Source organism: Heptranchias perlo, chromosome 1, assembly GCF_035084215.1.
Source record: "Heptranchias perlo isolate sHepPer1 chromosome 1, sHepPer1.hap1, whole genome shotgun sequence".
NCBI lineage: Eukaryota > Metazoa > Chordata > Chondrichthyes > Hexanchiformes > Hexanchidae > Heptranchias > Heptranchias perlo.
The window spans coordinates 50,259,119-50,282,856 of NC_090325.1; the positions used below are offsets into that span (position 1 = coordinate 50,259,119).

The 23,738-nt window shown below is 41.4% G+C and overlaps 1 protein-coding gene across 1 annotated transcript in view; it reads left to right on the forward strand.

Moving 5' to 3' along the window:
• Positions 1-21,149, forward strand: part of cimip2b (ciliary microtubule inner protein 2B) — a 34,583-nt gene extending 13,434 nt beyond the window's left edge. The window contains exons 2-6 of the mRNA XM_067993581.1: positions 3,221-3,459; positions 5,049-5,224; positions 7,896-8,034; positions 15,583-15,804; positions 20,848-21,149. Coding sequence (XP_067849682.1) covers positions 3,221-3,459; positions 5,049-5,224; positions 7,896-8,034; positions 15,583-15,804; positions 20,848-20,936 — 865 coding nt within the window. The 3' untranslated portion in view covers positions 20,937-21,149. The remainder of the gene's footprint in view (positions 1-3,220; positions 3,460-5,048; positions 5,225-7,895; positions 8,035-15,582; positions 15,805-20,847) is intronic.
• Positions 21,150-23,738: the final 2,589 nt, after the last annotated feature.

Genomic DNA, 23,738 nt, shown 5'->3' on the forward strand with positions numbered 1-23,738 from the left:
CTTGCAAACTCCCAATTTTAGTTAATCTTTATCAGTTCACAATTAGAATCATTTATGTGAAGTGCAGGTCTGATTAAACATTTGCCCATCTCATACTGACCTTACAGAACAGGACAGTGCTGCCTTTTAAATAAAATGTTATTGCAAAATAAATCCAGTGAAATTTGTGAGAATGTAACAGGTGACTGCAGGACTAAATTAAGTCGATCACAGTTATCACAAAGAATCAAAGAATTCTTATGTGCCCTGTCGTGCTTGGTCACATAATGCCATTTTACACAAATTATACATTATACTAAACATAATGTTTCATCTGTCATTCTATCACATTAAAATTTGTCTCATCTAAGTCTTCCATCACTAAAGTCTAATCAGTTTGTGTCACATAAATACGACATTCTCATGAGTGCATTTAATTTGTATAAATTGCAACTTTCAGGAATTTTAGCACTCAGTGCAGTTCCCTTCGAATTTCTACATAAAGTAAATTTAAGAGAAGATATAAATTTATCTTATTCTTTTTAGAATGTATAAAGGGAGTGGGACTAGCTGGATTGCTCCTGCATAGAGCCAGCACAGACTCAATGGGCCGAATGAACATAAGAACATAAGAAATAGGAGCAGGAGTAGGCCAATCGGCCCCTCAAGCCTGCTCCGCCATTCAATAAGATCATGGCTGATCTGATCCTAACCTCAAATCTAAATTCATGTCCAATTTCCTGCCCGCTCCCCGTAACCCCTAATTCACTTTCCTTCTAGGAAACTGTCGATTTCTGTTTTAAATTTATTTAATGATGTAGCTTCCACAGCTTCCTGGGGCAGCAAATTCCACAGACCTACTGCCCTCTGAGTGAAGAAGTTTCTCCTCATCTCAGTTTTGAAAGAGCAGCCCCTTATTCTAAGATTATGCCCCCTAGTTCTAGTTTCACCCATCCTTGGGAACATCCTTACCGCATCCACCTGATCAAGCCCCTTCACAATCTTATATGTTTCAATAAGATCGCCTCTCATTCTTCTGAACTCCAATGAGTAGAGTCTCAATCTACTCAACCTCTCCTCATATGTCCGCCACCTCATCCCCAGGATTAACCGAGTGAACCTTCTTTGTACTGCCTCGAGAGCAAGTATGTCTTTTCTTAAGTATGGACACCAAAACTGTATGCAGTATTCCAGGTGCGGTCTCACCAATACCTTATATAACTGCAGCAATACCTCCCTGTTTTTATACTCTATCCCCCTAGCAATAAAAGCCAACATTCCGTTGGCCTTCTTGATCACCTGCTGTACCTGCATACTAACTTTTTGATTTTCTTGCACTAGGACCCCCAGATCCCTTTGTACTGCAGTACTTTCCAGTTTCACGCCATTAAGATAATAACTTGCTCTCTGACTTTTCCTGCCAAAGTGCATAACCTCACATTTTCCAATATTGTATTGCATCTGCCAAATCTCTGCCCACTCACCCAGCCTGTCTATATCCCCCTGTAGGTTTTTTATGTCCTCCTCACTCTCCACTTTCCCTCCCATCTTTGTATCATCTGCAAACTTTGATATGTTACACTCGGTCCCCTCCTCCAAATCGTTAATATAGATTGTAAAGAGTTGGGGACCCAGCACCGACCCCTGGCCTCCTTCCATGCTGTAACCTTTCTATGATTCTATGAGTTGATGATTCTATAACACACATTTGGGAATACATTTCAAGACAGTAAAATGCCATGAAGCCGCCTGGGCTTAGTTTTTTTAAATTAATAATAAAAATGTACGGGTGGCTTAATTATAGTTTAAAATGTACATTCTGCACAGTTTGTAATTATACTGCAACCAGTGTGAAGCCAAAACATGTAAGACTACCCCTTTATAGTATCTCATAGCTAATGCATAGTTCTAAACTGACCCCAGTTTGGCTTCAGTTATACTGCATATTTTGAAACACTGTAATGCAGAAATTATGTTACAATGACACAAAACATGCAGTATAACTTGTCCAGTAGATGTAAGAAGACTATTTAATTTAGACTGAGAGCACAGAAAGAAAATAAAACTTGCACATATATTGCGCCTTTCACATCCTTAGGACATCCCAAAGAACTTCACAGCCAGAGTGAATTACTTTCAAGATATCGTCACTACCATTTTGTAGGCAAATGCAGCAGCTAATTTGCACATTGCAAGGTCCTACAAACAGAAAATTTGGTTGAGGGACGAATGTTGCCGTGGACACCAGGTGAATTCTCTCCACCTTTTCTAAGTAGTGCCATGGGATCTTTTATGTCAACCTGAACAGGCAGACGAGGGTGAAAGCTTTGAGTACTTTTTTAGGCTCTAACGGGACCGCTGGAGGCCACAAAAGAGGACTGCAGATAAGCTTTTGAACTTACCTTAATGTGGAGCCAGAGGAGCACAAGTACTGCTCCTGCCTCTACATTAATAATGCGGCCACTGCCAGCCTGTGCTTGCCCCCTTCCTGATTGCTCCCCCCTGGATTCATCAGTGCGCCCCAGCCGGTTTTCGAGCCAGCTGAAATTCGAAGGGCTTGAACCGACAAGTTGCGTCAGGGCACCCGACCGGCGTCTGCAGCTCGCCGCAATTATGATGATGAGGCCTGAGGACAAATTTAGGATGGTCCTCAGGCCTCTCCATTCTGGCACGCCTTGGCTGCGTGCCTGACGGATCACACCTGGTTTTGGGCGCTAATTAATTTAGGCTCCAGAGTCTTTGATAGGGTAGATTATACATAGATGTAGAATTAGCAAGTTTTATAGGCCACATACCACACACATCTACACACTCACACCACAGTTATACCGACAGATATACAGATACAGGCACTCCCACACAACACATTGTTATTCACACACTGTATACAGCCACATATCATAATGCTAAATATGCACAACACAAACTAACATACATATAGGCACACACCTCTATGTTATACACTGCTGATATTTCTGGTCTTTCTCTTGTAATTCATATTTTATTACTATAAAACATGTTTTTCACAAAGGCAATTAAACATCAATCTGATGGGAAATAAAAACAGAAAATGCTGGAAATGCTCAGCAGCTCAGGCAGCATCTGTGGAGAGAGAAATAGAGTTAACGTTTCAGGTCGATGACCTGATAGGTTCTGTAGTTTAATTATAATGAGGTTTAATTCCCAGTAAATGTATACCTTCTTCCTGAAACATAATTGCTGCTCTGTGATATCTTTTTAGATATGCTGGTTATTGTCCTCAGTATAAGTACAGTTTTGGGCAATGCTATGGCAAGCTGACCTCTAAGCTGCTCACAGATCCTGGAATAGCACGTTCTGGACAATTACTTCTCCAGTCAAACCGGTATCAAGCAACCAACAAAAATGTGGGAACTGAGCAAAGTCGAAATCTACTTCAGAGACATAAAGCCAGCAGGGAAGGCCAGAAATTGACTGACTCAATGGTTCCTGGATACTCTGGTTGGTTACCTACTGTATTTTGATAAAGGAAGCTCATTTTGATTGTTTTAATTCTTTAGGCAAATGATTAACTAATGAAGGAAACAGCTAACAGTATATGTTTATTACAAACTAGTTGACAAGTAAATCAATGAATAAACAATGTTCCTGTAAGTTTCTTGTCTTGTCAAATTAAGGATAGACTGGGCGACTGAAGAATGTTATAGAAAGTCAAGAACGTCAGTCTTCCAGCCTATCTTCACATTTACAAGCCTAGGGTTACAGGCAAAATGGTAATGCATCCCTATCAGAGTGAAAGCTATCTCCCCATGCAGGATCTTTGGATTGGATATATTCAATTACATTTGTTTAGATGCCACCATACACCAAATCCTGGCTGCCCACCACTTCGGTGATATTTGAGAGGGTTTTACATTTCCATTCAATTCATAAGTACTAAGTCCAGTACTGTGCTGTTTATATAGAACTTTGGCTTACTCCAAGTTAAACTCAACTATCCTTAATTCACTGGGGTATGGTCAGTAGACAGATGAGAAGCTAGAGGCACTCCCCTATGGGGAGAGAGGGAAAATCAGAGGATGCCATCCTGGACCATTCTTGCATGCCTCAGAAAATATAGTCACCTGGTAACATTGACACAAGCCTGGGAGTGTGACATCACCATACCCTGTCAGCTAAAAACTGGGGCAGTGAGTTTAACCCACCCTGCCTGGTGGTTAAAATCGCCCCTAAAAACTTACTGCCTCAATCCCAGTCCATTCCCACTCGCCACTGCTTTAACTGGGCCCTTTTTGTAGGTGGCTATGGTGCCTGCCTGACTCAGGCAGGAGCCTCATTAATACAGGTGAATCGGGGCCAATGACGTCATTAGGACCCCGATCGCATCTTAACCACTGACTGAGCAGGGCATCCGGCATGGTTGCCTCGCTCAGTATAACCTGTCACGGAAGAAGCGGAGGCTATAAAAGTAAGATTTGACCTTAATATTTGTGGGGGCAGGAGGAATAGAAGTGCCCCTCCGGGCCCCGCAAGGCAAGTCTGGGTCTCTGCCTCCCCGGGCTCCTCCATTTTCCCACCTGTGAGACCCTGCCGAACGCCGCCCCCCCACCACTACCACCACCACCCACCCACCACAGCATACCTGAATGCCAGAGAGGCAGCCAGCCAGCTGCCACTTTACACCTATTTCAGATGTAAATGTAGCCCAGGAGTTAAAATAGCCCAGGCCTAAAATTGATGCTGTCAGTAGGGTTTGATGCTCACCTGTCCCCCACCCACCTGAAACCTGTTCCCAGTTAAAATTCCACACCACCCCCCCCCCGCCCGCCATGGTGTCTGACACAGGATTGGAAGTGACTAAGAGAGGAAAATATGTTTAAGGCGGGGGAAAATTAAAAGAAACTAAAATATCTTTGTCTACCACGAAAATTAGGATAGTAGCCTTTGTTTATTCCAATCTTGTTGTTACATATGATGATTTTGTTCTTTCGCTATTGTTCATCTAAGTGCTTTAATCATGCTGTGCACGTCAGGAATTTGTAAAGAACTTTAGCTAATATATGTTTTTTTTCTCCTATATTTGAAAACAGGCTTTGTTCCCAGAAATAAAATCTATTTTTCAAAAACCTACACAGAAACCTGTGCGAATGCAATTGCAGAGTTTGAGAGAGAACAGCTTAAGATTGCCTCAAAGAAACAGGAGATGGAATTGATAAATGCATTACAGACTGGGAAAACCAGGGCACAGACTGAGCAAGAGAAGAAAGTAACAAAATCTGTGCTCATCTTTATCTGCTTGAACAGAGCGCATACATTCCTGTTATCCTATAAACACTGTACTTTGTCACAAAAGAAAAACACGTTTCTTTTATTTTCCCCTTCCTCCTTTCCCGCCCCCTGTCCTCCACTTCATCCTGCTTCCACCCTGCTGACCACAGCCAGAGGTCCAGGTGGTAGGAATGTGAATTTGTGTTTTAAGGCTTCGGAGCCCTAAAATTCAAGAATTTGTGAAGTTGTAATTCCCTTTCATGCGCTCCAGGTTTTCTGGTACCAATACTGACTTTTTCTCCAAACTGAGCCACCAAGAAGTATAAACATAAAATCACCACCACACTATCAGGGACATGCTGTATGAGGAGACTTCACTGAAATGGCATTTCTGTTAATCTTCTCTACACTGAACTAACTTAGCAATTAATGTGAATTAAACCAGAATTAATACCATCCTCAACACTAAGGCTAATATTCAAGGTATCTTTACATCCTGGACATCACCACAGTTCCATTTGGTGCTGTTATTTGGTCAACCCACCCACAGCCAAATTGGAGCAATGGGAATGGAATTATGGAGATTGGGGTGCTAAATTTGGGTCTCTTGGTGAGGAATAACACAATCACAATGTTGTGCCTGAATTTCCTATTTACTCCTGGAACCATTTGAATTAGATTTTTTTTAAACGTACACCTTCATTATTAATTCTTCAAGTGCCTGTAAGTACCTTTTGATGTACTTAATTAGTGAATGTAATTACTATTGCTTCTAAGTTCTCTTGACTGATGATAAATGCATGGCTGAGGAAGTCTGAAGGGGTTCGAAGAGACTAGGAAATTTTAGGAATTGAAACAGGCCATTTGGCTCAATAAGCCTAACCCTTTTCAATTGTGCCTAAAACTGAAGACAATATTCCAAATGGCATCTGACCAACACTGTAAAACTGCAGTGGTATTTCCTTATTTATATATTCTATGCCTCTTTCTGATAAAGCCCAACATTCCATTAGCCTTTCTGACCACCTTTTCCTCCAGTGGATCAGCTTTTAATGTCTTATATACCTGGTCCCCTAATTCCTTTGTTCATCCATTCTCATCACCCCCCACATTTTCTTATGAAATGTCTTCTGAAAATCCATCTGTTTAATATCCATTCATCCTCCGCTATCTACCACTTCAGTACTCTTTCAAAGAACAACCTGAAGCTGAAGATTATAACTAATGTATCCCAAATTTGCTCACTTATTTCTTTTAATACACTTGAGTGAAAAACAATCTGGGCCTGATAACTTGTCCAGCCTATTCATTACAACTTTTCTGTTTATACTAATGCTTATAGATTCTTCTCGTTCATTAATCTTTAATCTTCCCTATACCTATGGAATTGTATCCTGTTTTTCCACGATGAAGATCAAAGCAAAATATGTATTTAGCAGTTCTGTCAAATCCATACTCTTTACTATTGTTGCACCTAAACCTTTTTAAAATGAAACCACCTCCCATTTTATTTCCAGACATACTTATAAAAACTTTTGCTATTCCCTTTGATACCAACTGCAATTTCTTTATACTTTCTCTTTGCCCACCATATTATTTTCTGGGCTTCCATTTGCTTTCTATAATCCTCCAGTAGCCTTCTGTTGCCCCTCCCAACCTCATCTGTATCCTATATCCTGGTATAATCTTCTATATGGATAATGACCTCCTCCAAGGTACCGTGCTGATGTTTGTGTACATCACATCACTCCAGTACTGTGCATCTATTAGATAACTGTAGGTTCTCAGCAGATCCCTGTGTCTACTCTTCCTCTCCATCTGTAAGGTTACCATCATCTGGAATGTTTTAAAATGCAGAAACTCCTCATCAACACATGTTACAGACTAAGAAATAAAGAATTTGCATTTATATGGCACCTTTCATATCTTCAGGATGCCCCAGAGCAGTTTGGTCAAATAATGAGAAGAGGTAGCATAAACATGGTTTATATTCTCTTCAGTTTAGAAGATTGGGCGGAAGGCTGGTGATCTAATAGAATAACGGACTCAATTTAACATCTTATCCAAAAAAAAATCTCCAACAATGCAGCACTCCCTCAGTACTTCATTTAAGTGTCCACTTTGACTATGTGCTCAAGTCCAAGGTGAGGTTTAAACCAACAATCTTCTGAAAATGCTTATTTTTGGTGATAAATCCATTTTCAGCAGTATTAATAAAACTGCACCAGGTTACCACTCTTAAATACATCAAGGAGTACTTTTTAATGGAAAGAAAAAATAAGAAAAGATTACATTCTATTACGCTGCCCGATTGCGTTGGTTCATTGAAGATTTTACATTTGTGATTATGCAAATGAATTTTATCAGAAATTTGAATTGTAACCTAACCAGCGCAATTTTGGGCACAATTTCCCGATTGCGCCCAAGCACAGACTTTACTCGTATGTTTCTACTTTTCAGTTCTCAGACATCACTCCCAAATTTAGTGAACCTTTAAAAACTTTGCTAATTTATACCCTTACTTCCTTTAGAAACTGGTGCATGAATGTTGTCTGGAGGCAGGTGATTTGTTTTCTTTAAGAACATTAAAAAAAAATATCTCCCTGGCCTGGTGTTCTTTTCATGGGGCTTGTATTGGGAACTAATTACAAACATGTTCTTCTTCTCAGCTTTTAACAGTCAATTACAGGATACCTCTCATAGCAACTACTGCCAATCCTGTTCCTTATTACTTATCGCATTCTTACAAAGTACTGACCTCTCCTTTTGTCATGGAAAATGAAGACCCTGATAAACACTTTATTTCGGGTGAGTATGAGAGGTTCAGATTTGCTAATTTGTGAATGTAGGTATAATATATTATATTAATATAGATTTGTATAATGCCTAGGATTGAAGTGACATTGAAAATTTGTTGAGGCTGTCCTGATGACTCATTGGACAAATGCACCACCTGGTGTGGTACTGAGCCATGCTGTCCTTGAAAACCTCAGGTTTGATCCATGGGTTATGTTGAGTAAGCTGGTCTCAAACAATTGTAAGGACACTACAATTGGCCTCAGTATGTCTGAAATTTCTAATACTTTTACTACTTTCTCTGTGCTCCCTCCTCTCAGAAATTCAACGTCCATGCTGGGGAGACTAAGCCATCACAGGAACTGTAGCAATTTTTGATGTCTTTCCTTTGTTTATTTTTCTCTCTTCTTCTGCTTCTGTCTCTCTTTCTTTTTTCTTCAGATTCTCTCCCCTTAATTCTTCTTTTTGCTTCTCTCTAGATCTTTTTCTTTACTTTCGGATGGGAAATGATGGGTGGTATGGCGCGATGTGGCAGTAAAAGGAGCCACAATGACTGCAGTTGGATTTGGGGTGGGAGTTGCAGGGAAAATGTCACACTCAGTGGTTTCCTTCACATCCCCTCCCCTTGCTCACATCATCATGCAACCTAGCCCTTACTCTTCCCACTACCCATTCCCTTCACTCTCATGTTCCGTGGAGCCACTGCCACTTGCTGCCTCCTGTTATGCGCCACCTTCTCCTGCAAGAAAGTGGGATATGTGTCAGTGAGTGTCCTGTAAGATGTTTGGGAGTTGTGGCTGTTGTGGTTGAAGAGCTGCCAGTGTATGTGGCCTGTGAGTTGTGAGTGTGCAGTTTGCAACAGTGGTAATGTGTGAGGGTGAGAGGAAGCATCTGATTGGAAGGGTTGAGTAGTGATTGAAAGAGTTTGTTGGTATGTGGGTGATGGGGGGTGTAGTGCGTGGAGCAGTGGATGAGGCTAGTGGTGCAGTTGGTAGGAGATGCCACTTGACAGTTGACCTCACTCACCTTGACCACTCATGTCAAAGCATTGAACTTCTTCCTGCACTGCATCCATGTTCATGGTGCTATGCGCCTGGCATTGACTTCATCCCCTACTGCCTCCCACTGCCTCAGCAGCTTATGTCTGGAGGGCCTCTTGCCCTGGTTGCGGATATAGGATGCCCCTCCTTCTGTCCACCTTTTACATCATCAGAGAACCTTGGTGCACGGACTCTCACAGGCTCGGCACAAACTCAAATCGGCAGATTGGTGGGGTCTGGCATGCAGATTAGAAGATGTGGGATTTAGTGGCGCGCAACCTTTATTCAATGTTTTAAAATAACTCAACAGTTTGTAAACATAAGGACGGGACCTCAATCTGTGTTTTATGGTATGCGATGTCTGATCTCCATTCAGACTCCGTGCGGACCCACATCTTAGATTTTGCATATATCAGAGTCCCGCAAACGTTGAGCAGCCCAGTTGTTGCTCATTAAAAATTCCAGGAAGGCATAAAGGAAAAGGAGGTGGGGTGGCGTTGTTAATAAAGGATGAAATCAGAACAATAGTGAGAAAAGATATTGGCTCAGAAAATCAAGATGTAGAATCAGTCTGGGTGGAGTTAAGAAGCACCAAGGGGCAGAAAACACTGGTGGGAGTTGTCTATAGACCTCCAAACAGTAGTGGTAATGTAGGGGATGGCATCAAACGGGAAATTAGAGATGCATGTACAAGGGTATTACAGTAGTCATGGGTGACTTTAATCTACATATAGACTGGCTAAACCAAATTAGCAATAATACTGTGGAGGTTGAATTCCTGGAGTGTGTACGAGATGGTTTTTTAGACCAAAATGTTGAGGAGCCAAATAGGGAACAGGCTATCCTAGATTGGGTATTGTACAATGAGAAGGGGTTAATTAATAATCTTGTTATGCGGGGTCCTTTAGGGAAGAGTGAACATAACATGATAGAATTCTTCATTAAGATGGAAAGTGAAGTAGTCCAATCCAAAACTAGGGTCCTAAATCTAAACAAAGGAAACTACGAAGCTATGAGGAGTGAGTTGGCTATGATAGATTGGGAAGCTTCATTAAAAAGCATGTCGGTGGATAGGCAATGGTTAACATTTAAGGAATGAATGCATGAATTGCAAAAATTATACATTCCTTTCTGGCGCAAAAACACAAAAGGAAAAGCATCCCAACCATGGCAAACAAAAGAAATTAAGGATAGTATTAGATCCAAAGAGGAGTCATATAAAGTTGCCTGAGGATTGGGAACAGTTTAGAATGCAGCAAAAAAGGACCAAGAGATTGATTAAGAGGGGAAAAATAGAGTATGAGAGTAAACTTACAAGGAACATAAAAGTGGACTGTAAAAGCTTCTACAAATATGTAAAAAGAAAAAGATTAGTGAAGTCAAATGTAGGTCCCTTACAGTCATAAATAGGAGAATTTATAATGGGGAACAAGGAAATGGCAGAGCAATTAAACAAATACTTTGGTTCTGTCTTCACAGAAATAAATAACTTCCCAGAAATGCTAGGGAACCAAGGGACTAGTGAGAAGGAGGAATTAAAGGAAATTTGTATTAGTAAAAAATAGTGCTGGAGAAATTAACAGGACGGAAAGCCGATAAATCCCCAGGGCCCGATAATCTGCATCTCAGTAGTGGATGCATTAGTTGTCATCTTCCAAAATTCTATAGATTATGGAACAGTTCCTGCAGATTGGAGGGTGGCAAATGTAACCCCACTATTTTAAAAAAGGAGGGAGAAAGAACATAAGAACATAAGAAATTGGAGCAGGAGTAGGCCAATCGGCCCCTCGAGCCTGCTCCGCCATTCAATAAGATCATGGCTGATCTGATCCCAACCACAAATCTAAAGAACACAAGAAGTCGGAGCAGGACCCGGCCACATAGCCCCTGGGCCCTCTCCGCCACCCACAGGGCATTGACCGATCCGAACTCAGCTTCATGTCCAATTTCCTGCCCGCTCCCCATAACCCCTAATTCCCTTTACTTCTAGGAAACTGTCTATTTCTGTTTTAAATTTATCTAATGATGTAGCTTCCACAGCTTCCTGGGGCAGCAAATTCCACAGGCCGACCACCCTCTGAGTGAAGAAGTTTCTCCTCATCTCAGTTTTGAAAGAGCAGCCCCTTATTCTAAGATTATGCCCCCTAGTTCTAGTTTCACCCATCTTTGGGAACATCCTTACTGCATCCACCCGATCAAGACCCTTCACAATCTTATATGTTTCAATAAGATCGCCTCTCATTCTTCTGAACTCCAATGAGTAGAGTCCCAATCTACTCAACCTCTCCTCATATGTCCGCCCCCTCATCCCCGGGATTAACCGAGTGAACCTTCTTTGTACTGCCTCGAGAGCAAGTATGTCTTTTCTTAAGTATGGAGACCAAAACTGTATGCAGTATTCCAGGTGCGGTCTCACCAATACCTTATATAACTGCAGCAATACCTCCTTGTTTTTATATTCTATCCCCCTAGCAATAAAAGCCAACATTCCGTTGGCTTTCTTGATCACCTGCTGCACCAGGGAACTACAGACCGGTTAGCCTAACATCAGTGGTAGGGAAAATGCTAGAGTATTATAAAGGATGTGATAACAGGACAGTTAGAAAATATCAACGGGATTAGACAAAGTCAACATGGATTTATGAAAGGGAAATCATGTTTGACAAACCGACTGGAATTTTTTGAGGATGTAACTGGTAGAATAGATAAGGGAGAACCAGTGGATGTGGTTTATTTGGATTTTCAGAAGGCCTTTGATAAAGTCCCACATAAAAGGTTAGTGTGCAAAATTAAAGCACATGGGATTGGGGGTAATATACTGGCATGGATTGAAAATTGGTTAATAGACAGGAAACAGAGAGTAGGAATAAATGGGTCTTTTTTGGAGTGGCAGGCGGTGACTAGTGGGGTACTACAGAGATCAGTGCTTGGTCCCCAGCTATTCACAATATATATCAATGATTTGGATGAGGGAACCAAATGTAATATTTCCAAGTTTGCTGACGACACAAAACTAGGTGGGATTGTGAGTTGTGAGGAGGATGCAAGGAGGTTTTCAAGGCAATTTAGACAAGTTGAATGAGTGGGCAAATACATGGCAGATGCAGTATAACGTGGATAAATGTGAAGTTATCCACTTCGGAAGGAAAAACAGAAAGGCAGAGTATTATTTAAATGGTGATAGATTGGGAAATGTTGATGTACAAAGGGACCTGGGTGTACTCATACACCAGTCACTGAAAGTAAACATGCAGGTGCAGCAAGCAGTTTGGAAGGCAAATGGTATGTTGGCCTTCATTGCAAGAGGATTTGAGTACAGGAGCAAGGATGTCTTACTGCAGTTATACAGGGCCTTGGTGAGACCACACTTGGAGTATTGTGTGCAGTTTTGGTCTCCTTACCTAAGAAGGGATATACTTGCCATAGAGAGAGTGCAGCAAAGGTTCACCAGACTGATTCCTGGGATGGCAGGACTGTTTTATGAGGAGAGATTGGGTCGACTCGGCCTGTATTCACTCGAGTTTAGAAGAATGAGAGGGGATCTCATTGAAACATATAAAATTCTGACAGGGCTAGACAGACTGGATGCAGGAAGGATGTTTCCCCTGGCTGGAGGGTCCAGAATGAGGGGTCATAGTCTCAGGATATGGGATAGGACATTTAGGACTGAGATAAGCAGAAATTTTTTCACTCAGAGGGTGGTGAACCTGTGGAATTCTCTACCACGGAAGGCTGTGGAGGCCAAGTCACTGAATATATTTAAGAAGGAGCTAGATAGATTTCTAGACACAAAAGGCATCAAGGGGTATGGGGAGAGAGCGGGAATATGGTATTGAGGTAAAGGATCAGCCATGATCATATTGAATGGCGGAGCAGGCTCGATGGGCCGAATGGCCTACTCCTGCTCCTAGTTTCTATGTTTCTATGCAAGAGCAATCCAGCTAGTCCCACTCCCTCTCCCTATCCCACAGCCCTGCAATTTTTTTCCTTTCAAGTACTTATCCAGTTCTCTTTTGAAAGCCATGATTGAATCTGCCTCCACCACCCCCTCGGGCAGTGTATTCCAGATCCTAACCACTCGCTGTGTAAAAAAGTTTTTCCTCATATCACCTTTGCTTCTTTTGCCAGTCACCTTAAATCTATGTCCTCTGGTTCTTGACCGTTCCACCAATGGGAACAGATTCTATCTACGCTGTCTAGGCCCTTCATGATTTTAAATACCTCTATCAAATCTCCTCTCATTCTTCTTTGTTCTAAGGAGAACAACCCTAGCTTCTCCAGTCTATCCACATAACTAAGGTCCCTCATCCTGGAACCATTCTAGTAAATATTTTCTGCACCCTCTTTAAGGCCGTCACATCTTGCCTAAAGTGCGGTGCCCAGAACTGGACACAATACTCCAGTTGTGGCTGAACCAGTGTTTTGTAAAGGTTCATCATGACTTCCTTACTTTTGTACTCTATGCCTCTATTTACAAAGTCCAGGATCCCGTATGCTTTCTTAACCGCTTTCTCAACCTGCTCTGCCACCTTCAACAATTTATGCACATATATCCCCAGATCTCTCTGTTCCTGTACCCCTATAGAATTGTGCCCTCTAGTTTATATTGCCTCTCCTCGTTCTTCCTACCGAAATGTATCACTTTGCATTTTGCTGCGTTAAATTTCATCTGCCACGTGTCTGCCCATTTCACCAGCCTGTCTATATCCTCTTGAAGTCTGTCACTAGCCTCCTCACTGTTCACTACACTTCAAAGTTTTGTGTCATCTTAAATCTTAAAAACTTTTATGTGCAGCTGCAGTTTGTTCACAATTTCATAAGAACATAAGAACATAAGAAATAGGAGCAGGAGTAGGCCAATCGGCCCCTCGAGCCTGCTCCGCCATTCAATAAGATCATGGCTGATCTGATCCTAACCTCAAATCTAAATTCATGTCCAATTTCCTGCCCGCTCCCCGTAACCCCTAATTCCCTTTACTTCTAGGAAACTGTCTATTTCTGTTTTAAATTTATTTAATGATGTAGCTTCCACAGCTTCCTGGGGCAGCAAATTCCACAGACCTACTACCCTCTGAGTGAAGAAGTTTCTCCTCATCTCAGTTTTGAAAGAGCAGCCCCTTATTCTAAGATTATGCCCCCTAGTTCTAGTTTCACCCATCCTTGGGAACATCCTTACCGCATCCACCCGATCAAGCCCCTTCACAATCTTATATGTTTCAATAAGATCGCCTCTGATTCTTCTGAACTCCAATGAGTAGAGTCCCAATCTACTCAACCTCTCCTCATATGTCCACCCCCTCATCCCCCGGATTAACCGAGTGAACCTTCTTTGTACTGCCTCGAGAGCAAGTATGTCTTTTCTTAAGTATGGACACCAAAACTGTATGCAGTATTCCAGGTGCGGTCTCACCAATACCTTATATAACTGCAGCAATACCTCCCTGTTTTTATATTCTATCCCCCTAGCAATAAAAGCCAACATTCCGTTGGCCTTCTTGATCACCTGCTGCACCTGCAAACTAACTTTTTGATTTTCTTGCACTAGGACCCCCAGATCCCTTTGTACTGCAGTACTTTCCAGTTTCTCGCCATTAAGATAATAACTTGCTCTCTGATTTTTCCTGCCAAAGTGCATAACCTCACATTTTCCAATATTGGAAAATTTCCAATCAGAGAATAATATTTTTACATATTTATTATACTACATTGGCTGAACAATACGCCATGGAACAGCTCCGGGAGAAGGCATGAGAATAGGCCAAGCGGAGAATGGGCAAAAGGCTGGCAGCCAACGATAGCCAACAAAGGGAGAAAGAGGAATTTTCTTCTGGAGATAGTGAAACACTAGCAGGAATCCATCAGCGTGTTTTCCATTAAAAGTCAGGTGGTTAGAAGGAGACAGTAAGGTGGCAGTGATGTGTTTTTCCAGGGTTTCTAGAGCTCTTCTGACGTTATGGTGGCGAACGGGAGAACCCATGCATGAAATCACCCCCAACCCCACCAGAGTCCAGGTGGTCAGACCCAGTTGGGCAGGGGAGGAAAATTGTCGGCAGAAAGGGGGGAAAAGTTCAAAACATTTTAAAATTAACTTTAAAAATCAGCTAAAATAATATGAAAATACAAAAGAAAAACTTACCTGCACAGAAATCAACCTGGCTGAACTGGCAGAAACAGTTGAAGAGTTGGCTCACAGCCACTCAGTGGCCAAATTTTGCAATTGACTATGGTGACAAGTTTACAGAACAAAAATCATTAGAAGTGTGGATGGTTTTATAATTTTATTTAAATTAATTAAATATATATATATATATATATATATATACACACACATAAATAAAATTATAGACGCTGGATTTCAGAATGTTCCAATTGCAATGAGCAGTAATTAATGATCCAAACAGAGTGGCACTTGCTCTTCCAAAATACAAACAGGACTATTTTAAGGACAGATAATTTATTGATTGCATACTTCTGCATTTGGTGCAGGATCTCTTAAAGCTGTACATTATTTGTTTCATAGGGTACAAAGGGCACGTGCCTCGTGCCCGATTTCTGGTTGGAACTGGCTATCCTACCATCACTAACTGTGCATTGATCGAATTCAACCAGATGTTTAATAAATCAAAATCTGCATCAATTCCTACTGCAAACTCCATGAAAGAGGGTGATACCCTGCCCCGGATTAGGCACATTTATCCCTCAGAACTGGGAATGCTGCCCCAGTATACGGGCTATATACCAGGTGAGAGATGTCTGAAGCTGTGGTGTTGATCAAAGTGTGTGATGTCTCAGCAACATTTTTTTCCTTTCAGCAGCTTTCTTACTTACATATTCCCCACCCCCTTACCACCATTACAATGTACTATTAGATAGTTCCAGTAAAACAAATAAAGGCAACATGGATTTAACAAGTTAAAATACACAAAAACGGACTGCAAACTCCAAGCCCTCCACCTAGTGAATATGCTAATTTTGCAGGATTCCAATTAAACTGACATTATGGCCTGGATTGTCCTGTGCAGCGGCTACGCTGCTGGACATATGGGGCTAGGAATTCTGTCCACTTGCCAGATTTCCCAGGGTCAGCCTAATTTGAATATTGTTGGCAGGCTCTCAGTGGGATTTCTGCCAATGCCAGGGGTGGTGTGTGCCAGAAATGCCTGCTGCTGCAGGACTCTGACACACCCAATGTCCCACCTTTGCCTGAAAACCAGAGGGAACATTCAAGAGGGAAATCCTCCCTTACATCTTCCCCCCTGCCTCCGTCCCTCCCCCCAGACTCAAATACACATTCTTTAATATGTGGATAGCACGTTCAGTGAGGTGGTCACACCGCAGGTAAAGATTACGCAGGCAAAAAGAAAAATGGGTGACCGCCAGGCAGGTAGAGCAGGAGTCCCCTGGGGCCATCTCCCTCTCAAACAGATATACCGCTTTGGATACTGTTGGGGGAGATGGCTTATCAGGGGAAAGCAGCAAGAGCCAAGTTCGTGGCACCACGGGTGGCTCTGCTGCACAGGAGGAGAGGAAGAAGAGTGGCAGGGCTATAGTGATAGGGGATTCAATTGTAAGGGGAACAGATAGGCGCTTCTGCGGCCACAAACGTGACTCCAGGATGATATGTTGCCTCCCTGGTGCTAGGGTCAAGGATGTCATGGAGCGGCTGCAGGGCATTCTGGAGGAGAGGGTGAACAGCCAGTAGTCGTAGTCCATATCGGTACCAACGACATAGGTAAAAAAAGGGATGAGGTCCTGCAAATTTAAGGAGTTCGGAGGTAAATTAAAAAGCTGGACCTCAAAGGTAGTGATCTCAGGATTACTACCAGTGCCAGGATCTAAGACTATAGTGGGATTTGTGTATAGGACCCCTGGCAACAGCTCCGAAGTGCTAGATTGTATAAATGCAGAGATTAGACAAGCGTGTAAGAAAGGCATAGTGGTCTTAATGGGGGACTTCAACCTTCACATAGATTGGGAAAAGCAGACTAGCAACTGTCAGAAAGGTAGTGAATTTCTTGAGTGTGTCCGGGATAGTTTTCTACAGCAGTATGTCCTAGAGGCAACAAGAGGGCAAGCCATGCTAGATTTAGTAATGAGTAATGAACCAGATTTAGTTAACAGCTTAACTGTGCACGAACATCGATCCAATAGCGATCATAACATGATCGAGTTCAATGTAGTGTTTGAAAGGGAAAAAAGTGAATCAGCTGCTAAGATTCTAGACTTGGGCAAGGCCGACTTCAATGGGATGAGACAGAGACTGTCCACAGTAAACTGGGCAAATCTGTTAATGGGTAAGATGACTGATGATCAGTGGGAAATGTTTAAAGAAACATTTAACGTGAGACAGAATCGGTTTATACCCCTGAGGGGCAAGAACTCCACTTGCCAAAAAAAACAGCCATGGACAACTAAAGAGGTAAGGGACAGTATAAGACACAAGGAAAGGGCATACAAAAAGGCAAAAAAATGGCACAAATCCTGGCGAATAGGAAAGATACAAAGATCAACAAAGGGTCACAAAACAGATAGTAAGAGCTACAATAAGAGCATATTAAAAGAAACTTGCAAGGGATATCAAAACCAATATTAAGAACTTTTATAGTTATATTAGGAAAAAGAGGATGGTCAGGAGCAGTGTTGGCCCCTTAAAAACTGAAAGTGGTGATATTATCATTGACAATGGGGAAATGGCGGACATGTTGAACAATTACTTTGCGTCAGTATTTACAGTAGAAAAAGAGGATAGCATGCCGGAAATCCCAAGAAAACTAATATTAAATCGGGGACAGGGACTCGATAAAATTAACATAAGTAAAGCAACAGTAATAAAGAAAATAATAGCATTAAAGAGTGACAAATCCCCAGGACCAGATGGTTTCCATCCCAGGGTTTTAAAGGAAGTAGGTGAGCACATTGCAGATGCCCTAACTATAATCTTTCAAAGTTCTCTAGATTCAGGAACTGTCCCTCTAGATTGGAAAATTGCACATGTCACTCCGCTTTTTAAGAAAGGAGAGGGAAACCGGGGAATTATAGACCAGTTAGCCTAACATCTGTTGTGGGGAAGATGCTGGAGTCTATAATTAAGGATAGGGTGACTGAACACCTCGAGAATTTTCAGTTAATCAGAGAGAGCCAGCATGGATTTGTGAAAGGTAGGTCGTGCCTGACAAACCTGATTGAATTTTTTGAAGAGGTGACTAAAGTAGTGGACAATGGAATGTCAATGGATGTTATTTATATGGACTTCCAGAAGGCATTTGATAAGGTCCCACATAAGAAACTGTTAGCTAAGATAGAAGCCCATGGAATCGCGGGAAAAGTACGGACTTGGTTAGGAAGTTGGCTGAGCGAAAGGCAACAGAGAGTAGGGATAATGGGTAGGTACTCACATTGGCAGGATGTGACTAGTGGAGTCCCGCAGGGATCTGTCTTGGGGCCTCAATTATTCACGATATTTATTAACTACTTAGATGAAGGCATAGAAAGTCTCATATCTAAGTTTGCCGATGACACAAAGATTGGTGGCATTGTAAGCAGTGTAGATGAAAACATAAAATTACAAAGCGATATTGATAGATTAGGTGAATGGGCAAAACTGTGGCAAATGGAATTCAATGTGGACAAATGTGAGGTCATTCACTTTGGATCAAAAAAAGATAGAACAGGGTACTTTCTAAATGGTAAAAAGTTAAAAACAGTGGATGTCCAAAGGGACTTAGGGGTTCAGGTACATGGATCATTGAAGTGTCATGAACAGGTGCAGAAAATAATCAATAAGGCTAATGGAATGCTGGCCTTTATACCTAGAGGACTAGAGTACAAGGGGGCAGAAGTTATGCTGCAGCTATACAAAACCCTGGTTAGACCGCACCTGGAGTACTGTGAGCAGTTCTGAGCACCGCACCTTCGGAAGGACATATTGGCCTTGGAGGGAGTGCAGCATAGGTTTACTAGAATGATACCCGGACTTCAAGGGTTAAGTTACAAGGAGAGATTACACAAATTGGAGTTGTATTCTCTGGAGTTTAGAAGATTAAGGGGTGATCTGATCGAAGTTTATAAGATATTAAGGGGAACAGATAAGGTGGATAGAGAGAAACTATTTCCGCTGGTTGGGGATTCTAGGAGTAGGGGGCACAGTCTAAAAATTGGAGCCAGACCATTCAAGAATGTGATTAGAAAACATTTCTACACACAAAGGGTTGTAGAAGTTTGGAACTCTCTTCTGCAACGGCAATTGATACTAGCTCAATTGCTGAATTTAAATCTGAGATAGATAGCTTTTTGGCAACCAAAGGTATTAAGGGATATGGGCCAAAGGCAGGTATATGGAGTTAGATCACAGATCAGCCATGATCTTATCAAATGGCGGAGCAGGCATGAGGGGCTGAATGGCTTACTCTTGTTCCTATGTTCCTACGTTTCCTATGTTTAAGTACCATCACCATCGCCAAGGGAGTGAGCAGTTGCCAAACGTGGTGAATCCTTGTTCCATGCAGCTAGCCATTGGAGGTCAGTGATTGTTGGCCTAGAATCACTTGCTCTCTGGTGTTTCTTTTTCTCTAAGGAATAGTTTCACCTTCACTTGCTATCTTCCTTACAAGATCAGACTGAAGTTAAGAACACATTGGGATGTGAATCTGTATCTTATTCATTAGCACAAAGTACGGAAAGGAGTACCAACACATCAGAAGAACATAATTTTTTTAAAGGAACAAGAAAATGCTGTTAGGCCTTACATGTTCATTCCTTTATAAATCCCAATCCCGTATCTATCTTTTCACCTTATCCCTAAATCCTTTCTCTCTCCAGATATACAAATGATTGCCTCTTGAACCCATTTATACTCTTCACTTCAATGGCCTTCCTTGATAACTTATTCCACAAATGCTCTCTGGATTATCAAGTTCTGTTGGACGACCATTCTTAATACTAATTTCCAAATTTTTAACTTCTGTTACCTGATATTTGAATCCTTTGACATTGTAGCTTTGTTTTCTTTTATTTGAAATTGGGCCCCTGGAAGAAATGAGAGAACTGGAGCACTCCCTGATCTTTATGATCAGGGAAGACAGTGCTGTGAGGTCCTGATTGTCATTCAAGTTGTCATGAACGTCTCCCAAGCAACACTTACTTTGACAATCCCAATACAGATCCAATGATAGTTGATACAAGATTCCACTCACCGGTTTATTCCAAGTCAGCTGGTCCAGTCAATCTGTCCTTGTAGTCGAAATCTAACAAAATGAAATGTAGTGAGGTCCACTGTGTTGCTAAGGTTAGACTTCCAGGTCTGGTATAAGCATAGATTACAGCTCTCTCCAATCTTCTCTTCTTCACCCAAACTTCAAAGTTGCCCCCTCACCAGTGTGATTTTCACCAGTTTTTACATCAGTATTTTGCCCACTTTGACCTATGGCAGAACTTTGGGCATTTTTATTCTTATGGATTTGAGTCAGTTGCACTCACAGGACCATTAAGCACTTGTCTGGGCTGACTCAACAAGCATGTTCTAAATGTGCCACTCTGCCTGCATCTGTATAAATGCCCCATAGAAAATGTTACAAAACTTACAAGAAGTGACAAAAATAATTAGTTGTTATTTATTTTGTATTGTCCACTGTACCTTGATATTGAGAAGAAAGATTAGGGTTTGAGCAAGTAGTAGCATTTCATCATTGCAATTTTGGTTAAATTGTATAATGCATTTCTAAAAAAAGGTTTAATGGATTTAAGAACTTTAATGCAAATTCTGGTCCTGTTTCAATTTTACTTCCAGGATACAAGTATCAGTTTGGCCACACTTTTGGACACCTCACTCAGGATGCACTAGGAATGAGCACCATCCAAAAACAAGTTGTGGTTTAAAAATATTTTGGAGCAGATTTCTTTCATATCTATAATCAAAAGAGTTCAAAGATAATCAATATTTAGAGAACAAAATGTAATCGATGCTCTTGTTTACAAATTGCACACATTTAACTTGTATAAAAGAAAGATAGTACGCTTATTATTTCTGATGCAAAGGTGATGACAGTGATTCACAGAAAGTCATTTTAAAGTTGCATTAAAGCATTTACAAGGTACAAAATATTTTTTAAAATAAGTTTCTATCACTTTATGGATTTGTAATGTGGATAATTTCAGTAAATTTCTGTCATTTGTATTGAAAATTGCTGAAGCACATTGATGGTTTAACCTTGTTTGCATAAAGAAATAAGTCTCATCCATTACAGTCTTCTGGACAGTTTTCTCAACAATGTGGGAAAAAAGCAACCTTAGTGTCCCCAAGCTATGGAGGGAGAAAGATTAGTCTGCTCCTGATCACTATCCAGCAATTCTTGCTGGAAATGTATGCCAGGCTCAGCTGTGATGCCTTCCATAGCTGAACAACCTGCCAGGACTCACTGTCACGATTCATACATGAAGAATAGCTAAACAAGGTACCAGAGGGCAGCTGGCACTTTTGGAGCTGTACTGCAGAAGTCAGCATGTTCAGTTGAGGAGAAAATTAGGAGAAGGGGTAGGCTCAGGCAAAAGGAACAAAAACAAAAAACAAAAAAAATCTAATAGTCATCCCAGAAAATCAGATTACAGGTCAGCATTACTGTTAACCTACCCCTTCCCTGCATCCTAGCTCAGCAACTTTCTGCTACTGCCATTGTTGGCGGGGAGCTTTGGGTGGAGGAAGAATAATTATGGAAAACCAGGCTACTGCCAAGTTAAGAATCTCAGCAAACGGACAATACCCGGACTGTTAGCCACTGCTATCAGGAAAATCTAATGACGGACTTTTATTTCACCAATTGAAATTTATCTTAACATAATAAAAAATAATCGTGTCATTTTTCGTTCTAGGAACAGTAGTAAGCTATTCAGCACCTCGAGCCTGTTCCACTATTCAATTAGATCATGGCTGATCTGCACCTCAACTCCATTTACCCGCTTTTGATCCATATCCCTTGATACACTCACCTAATAAAAATCTTTCGATCTCAATCTTGAAAATTTCAATTGTCCCAGCATCCACAATCTTTTGGGGGGAGGGAATTCCAGATTTTCACTACGCTTTTTGTGTGAAAAAGTGCTTCTTGATTTCACTCCTGAAAGGCCTAGCCTCTGATTTTAAGAATGTGCCCCTTTGTTCTGGATTCCCCCACCCGAGGAAATAGCTTCTCTATATCTACTCTATTGAATCCTTTTATCATTTTAAACACCTCAGTTAGATCACCTCTTGACTGTCTAAACACAAGGGAATACAAGCCTAGTCTATGCAACCTGACCTCATAATTTAACCCTTTAAGCTCTGGTATCATTCTGGTGAATCTGTGCTGCACCCCCTCCAAGGCTAATATAATAGTATCATAGTATGCTACAGCACGGAAGGAGGCCATTCGACCCATCATGCCTCTGCCAGCTCTTTGAAAGAGCTATCCAATTAGTCCCACTCCTCTACCATATCGGAGAAACTTTTTTTTGCTCCTTATGAGCATACTCTTGCCTCTCTCATCTTTCTCATCTGCTTTTCAAAGAGATCTACAAATATCATTGGAATATATAGCAGTGCTCTCACAAGGACGATTCACTGATTTTCTGACACTTCTGGAGAGGTGCTCATTCCAGTAAAAAAAACATACAATTGTTTCTCTGGTACAAACATATGCAATGTTGCCTTATCTCCCCTTCCTGAGGTGCTGTACCCAAAGCTGAATGCAGTACTCCAGATGGGGTCTGACCAAGATGCTGTACAACTGAAGCATAGATTCTTCCCCTTTCTATTCCAGGCCCCTTGAGATAAAGGCCAATATTCCACTAGCCCTTTTTTAAAAATTACTTTTTGCACCTATGCACAAAACACTAAAAGCTAGTGCACACGGACACCTAAATCCTTTTGTTCTTCTACAGTTCCTAGTCCCTTACAATTAAGAAAATACTCTGATTTGTCTTTCTTGGATTCAAAGTAGATGATCTCACACTTCCCCACATTGAACTCCACCTGCCACAATTTTGCCCACTCACTCAGTCTCTATGCCCAGTTGTAACTTTCAGTTCCCATTCACACAACTTACTGTGCTTCCTAACTTAGTGTCATCTGAAAACTTTTATAGACACACCTCTCTATTCCTTCATCCAAGTCATTAAAATGTATGGGTAATTAATTAATATGTATGAAAGTTGCGACCCCAGTATATCGATCCCCGGGGGACACCACTTGTCATATTCGGCCAGAGTATATTCCCTTTAGTCCAATTCTCATCTCCTACCTCCAAACCAATTTTCAACCCATATCCTAAAGTTACCTTGAATTTTATGCGTTCTTATTTTTGCTAAACATCTCATGCGGAACCTTATCACACGCCATCTGCAAGTCCATATAGACAACATCCATACACACGGACTGCAGCGGTTCAAGAAGGCGGCTCACCACCACCTTCTCGAGGGCAATTAGGGATGGGCAATAAATGCCGGCCTTGCCAGCGACGCCCACATCCCGTGAACGAATAAAAAAAACACTCCCGTCTACCTTGTTAATGACCTCCTCAAAAAAATTCAACTAGATTAGTCAGACATGACCTACCCGTCACAAATCCATGCTATCTTTGATCAGTTGTAAACAATTTTACAACACCAAGTTATAGTCCAACGATTTTTATTTGAAATCTACAAGCT